At 38.4% G+C, this 5,115-nt stretch overlaps 1 protein-coding gene across 4 annotated transcripts in view; it reads left to right on the top strand.

Moving 5' to 3' along the window:
* Positions 1-5,115, top strand: part of LOC103153122 (B-cadherin-like) — a 28,799-nt gene that overhangs the window by 20,421 nt on the left and 3,263 nt on the right. For all 4 annotated transcript variants that reach the window (XM_016661703.1, XM_007573932.2, XM_016661702.1 and 1 more), the window contains exons 10-13: positions 3,144-3,329; positions 3,488-3,738; positions 3,886-4,028; positions 4,314-4,405. In XM_016661703.1, coding sequence (XP_016517189.1) covers positions 3,144-3,329; positions 3,488-3,738; positions 3,886-4,028; positions 4,314-4,405 — 672 coding nt within the window. The remainder of the gene's footprint in view (positions 1-3,143; positions 3,330-3,487; positions 3,739-3,885; positions 4,029-4,313; positions 4,406-5,115) is intronic.

The raw sequence follows: 5,115 nt of genomic DNA, 5'->3' as shown, positions 1-5,115 counted from the left end.
GCGTGGCTTTGTTTGAAGGTCTCCATTTATAAATTAGTTGCTCTTAAAACAAGAATATATTTTTTTAAATGGAGGACCATTTTACTCAGTTTTTCAATTTTTAAAATATTTTCTATGTTTTATGCCTGTTTTGTTAAAAAAATTCTAATTTTTGAAGGAGGAAAAACCCAAAATATGCAATATTTTTCAAAAATAAACAGCAAAATTGAATCTTTGATGTGGATGTTCCAGCCTTGACCAGGTCAAAAATTAACAGTATTGATGTTTACGCATTATTATTTTTGGAGTAATGAGAGTTAAAACTGACACACTTTACATTCTTGACCTGAAATGGTACATCTTACAAAAGGGCAGTAAAAATTTAATCTAATTTTTTTTTCCCACTTTCCATCCATTCAATCTTTTCAATAACTTCAGATCTATACAGAGATATGAGGGTTTTCTCATTTTAAAAATCTTTTCTATGGTTTTATGCCTGTCATATAAAGCACTTTAAACTGTCTTGTTGCAGCTATAGAGATAAACTTAAATTTTTGTCCAGAAATCTTTTTTTTTTTTTGAAGGGGGAAAACAAAATATGCAGTATTTTTAACATGTAGACAACAAAGATGCTGCTCCTCACCCAAATCATTCTGTATATTTACTGATGACCTCCCCTGTAGGTCTGAGAAGTGCAGGATTAGCTGCAAGAAGTCTGTAAAGAGAGATGAATGTAGTCAAAAGCCTGCAGATCCTGGAGTCAAGAGATGAGGAGAAAAGTATGACGGAGCCTTTTCATGTGTGGAAGACCACAGAATTTCCCTGTCTTTTTTTTTTTATTATCATCTTCATGGAGATTTCCCATCACCCATTGCTTCCTCCTCCTCTCAGTTGAAAGGATCCTCCTTTGCCAGGCTGCAATTCGTCCCCCTCATATGAATTTTGACTTCTGCTTATATTTACATCAGACATTTCATCCTCATCATCCTCAGACTTGCAATCTGGTAAATCTCCACACGGAGTTCTCTAGTCATGGCTGCAGCATTTTCTAGGTGGTAATTTCTCCGAGATAAACTAGCCTAACTGCATAAACACGTTGCTCCTCTCATCTAATAGGCTTTTTGCACCTACAGCGCTGATGTCACATCCACATTAGTGAAATGCTGCTTTCTTGCTTCCGCTTTGAGTTACCGTGACAGCTAGAAGAGACGGTCATATTTCAGAAGCAAATAAAGCAATACCATGAACATTGTCTTCCAAATATAATGGGCTTTTAAGTTTTCATGGATTTCCAAGTGATCCTGAATTAAGAAGATGGTGGCTTGAAACTATTTGTCGCGACAAGTTAAAGCTAACGCCGAGCAGCAAAGTTTGCAGCCTTCACTTCACTGCGGATCAGCTTCTTCAGCCTAATGCTACCGATGGGAGATGGATGGGAAAGAAAGGAGCCATCCCTGTGTTATTTCCATGGAATTACTTCTGTATTCAGCCTGAAAGAGCAAATGTATGGGAACGAGTGAGCAGATCACAGCCAGACAGCCGAGCAACTGATCCGCCTGTATACGCTGCTGTTAACACCATCCTATTTGAGCTCTTCACAAGAAGCATACAAAAGTAATAAAACGAAATGACACGGAGACCTTAAGGAACACTGCCATATTTTTCTAAAAGCAACAACTCCAAACCTGAACAGTCAGCTGAACTCGAACTCTGACACCAGTTATGCCCTACTTTTAAGCTATGGGGCTTCTTGTGCTTCCTCATGCTTTGGAAGCAAAAAGCCCGCACCATCATCTCCCCCGTTGCTTGGTCTCTGACATTAATGACAATAAACCCACATTACAGCAATATACTTGAAAATAAACACAAAATGCAGTAAAAACATTGTTCAGTAGAATGGATTAAAATGTTTAGATACTTAAATAGCACATTTTTATCATGAAAATGTCAGCCGATATTGTCTACTAGCATAAGCTAAAGTTAATGTTAGTCACAAAGATTAAAGACCGTAAAACTCACCTTCGTATTTGTGAATGTATAACGAGGCATACATCTTAAAACCTTTCTTCAGCTTACTTGTTGGAGCATCAGATCAATGTACATCAGTGGACCCAAAGTCGGTCCTCGAGGGCTGGCATCCTGCATATTTTAGTTCTCTCCCTAGTGGTAGTAACAATCTCTTCAGCAAGTCAGTGTTCTCCTTAGGCCTTCTAATGAGCAATCATTTGATGCAGGTGTGCTGAACCAGGGAGAGAACTAAAACATGCAAGATGCCTGCCCTCGAGGACCGACTTTGGGGACCACTGATGTACATCATTAATTGTTACCTTGGTCAAACCCTGCAAACACCAAGTGTAAAATGCTATTTTCAATTGACTGGAAATGACAGAGCTGCTTAACCCTGAATGTGGAAGCAGATGTGCAAAGAGCTCATAGGAGAGCGGTCTCTTTCTCTTGACAAAGAAACATAAACAAAGTCAACTTTGACTTTGATTGCCACCTGCACCTATACAAACATGCTACGCCACACATCAACCTTTCCTGTGATGGAGAAAACATAAACAAAACATACTTTATTTCACACACACACACACACACACACACGAAATATATCACATTCACACCATTCCTTTACATCTTTGCCAACACACCAGGACTACTTTTTCCCCATTGAAACTTGATTAAATAAATGGACAGGGCCTGTGGTAATATCAAGGAGGTCATCACACCCAAAACAAGCTTTTCTTGTATTTTGAAGGCAGAATCTTGGATTAGTTTGGTTTTCATTGAAAAGTTATTTTAAAATGCTAGAATAACTCTCTCCACTGAAAATATGTGGTTAAATAGCAGTCAATGGGACCAAAATGAGACAAAAGGTCTTAAGTGTACACAAAATGCATATATTTTGTTCTGCATAACTTATAATCACAGGGACAACACATTTTTAAAAGGAAACTTAAAAAAAAAAAAGTCTTGGCCAAGTTTCATAGAATTAATTGTTCTGACTGAGATGTTGAGAATCAAAGCAGTAAAGCAGGATGTCCCATTTTGGTAAGCCAAGAATCCCCAAGAGTTAAAGGATGAGTTGTGTATGCAAATGTGTGAAGATGATTTGGAATTTGTTGTGGTGATCAACCTTAAAAATGTCTTCTGTCTCCTCTCAGTATGCGGGCACAGTTGAAGAGAATAAGGTAGATGCTCTAGTTGTTAAGATGGAGGTGACAGACGGTGATGAGCCTCATACTCCTGCCTGGAATGCAAAATTCAGCATCATTAATGGAGATCCAGGAAATCTATTTACTGTGAAAACAGGAACAAACAAACAAGAAGGAATCATCACTACTGCTAAGGTAAGAGGACCAGCAGGTTCTGATTGTTTGACCAAATTTAACTATTGTAAAGTAGTTTGTTTTAATCAAAATTCAGCTCCTATTACATTTATCATTTGAAGTTCAGCCTGAGCTGTTAATGTCTGAGTTGACACTAAAACTTTCTTCCATTAATCCAGGGTCTGGACTTTGAGAGAACCAGTAAGCACACTCTGCTGGTCACAGTGGTGAATGAGGCTCCTTTTGCTCCTTCTGTTCAATTGGTTACTTCCACTGCTACCGTGGTGGTGACTGTGAAGGATGTCAATGAACCTCCCATTTTTGAAACAGAAGAGAAGCATGTTTCCAAAAGTGAGAACCTTGCTGTGAACAGCACTGTAGTGCAGTACACGGCTTCTGATCCAGACACTGGACGCAAACAGAAAGTCATGTAAGGAACCTGAAAATCCTCCAACTTGAGGAATGTCGGCATACATATTTTAAATTTATGTTGTAGATAAATACTAATCTCTTCAGTATACTGCTTGCAAAGTCCTGCTTTGTGTTATTTATATCAGTTTTTGTCCTTGATGTTCAGGTATAAAATACTCAAAGACCCAGCTGGGTGGTTTGGCATTGATAAGGATACTGGTGTGATAAAAGTGAGAAACGAAATGGACAGAGAATCTATCTTTGTCAAGGAGGAGAAATACACAGCCCTGATTGGTGCATATGATGATGGTAGGTGTGAGAGTTGACAGTCTTAATGGTTTTGGAAGAAATCTTTATGAATCAGTGCAAGTTAAAAGGAATTCAATGATTTGAGCTAAAACTGTCAAGCTTGCCTTGAAAAGAGCTCTTTAGAATATCAGCTTCTAAAGTACAGGTGCTACAGGTAATTCAGTTACCTGTAGCACTGAATTTCTCAATTTTTCTTGTAGAGATTTTCTTCTACTTCCTCATTAGATCATTGAAGGTGTCAACAGGACTCTTCATGCTTAACTACTGTTTCTTCCATGTCTCCAGATCAGATCCCAGCTACAGGAACTGGAACGCTAATCATTAAACTTGAGGATGTCAACGACAACGCCCCAGTTGTTGAGGATCGTTCATTTCAAGTAAGTACCCTCCACCCAAACCAGGTCTAGATAATTTATGTTTTGCTCCTACCTTTTTTTTTAAATGGGTGCAAAACGAGAGCTACTCTGTGTCCTGCTTGCTCTGTTTTGATTCTGGATGGTTACGTCATCACCGAGCACAAGGGTATAACTACATACTTTCTGAGGTGTATGTGGACACACCATCAGCATCCACCCCGCAGTGTAGTGTTAAAACAGTGTTTTAACACTACACTGTTACATTTCGTGACTTTGCACTTGCCATTTGTCAAGAATAGCATCAAATGAAATGGACCGTACCAATGGACTGTACCCATAATCTAGTATATTAAGCTTTAAATAAGCAAGTGCAAAAGTATTTGATAAAAAGTAAAATGCTCAAGTACTGAGTGACTGATCATAATACAGGATTTATATTTTTAAATTCTTGTCAGACAGCCAAAAGTAAATTCGGGTATTTTAAAGTCTAATACCAAAATATTTAAACAAATAAGGAGTTCTATGACGACCACAGGGTAATTTGTGTTTTTTCATGGGGGGGAACTTAAAAATATGAAATAAAAACAGGGTAAAATTTCATTAAGTGAACCGAAGACCCTGTTGAGTCAGTCTTTTGTCTAGAACGTCTAGTTTGTCTAGAAGTTTCGAAGGGGTTCACTCCCAACAGACCTATGGGGGAGTAGAGAGCGACAGGAGAGGAGGTGCAAGAG

Source organism: Poecilia formosa, unplaced genomic scaffold (genome assembly GCF_000485575.1).
Source record: "Poecilia formosa unplaced genomic scaffold, Poecilia_formosa-5.1.2 Scaffold340, whole genome shotgun sequence".
Classification (NCBI taxonomy): Eukaryota; Metazoa; Chordata; class Actinopteri; order Cyprinodontiformes; family Poeciliidae; genus Poecilia; species Poecilia formosa.
The sequence above is the reverse complement of the archived record's forward strand: the minus strand, read 5'-3'. Positions and strand labels throughout refer to the sequence as shown.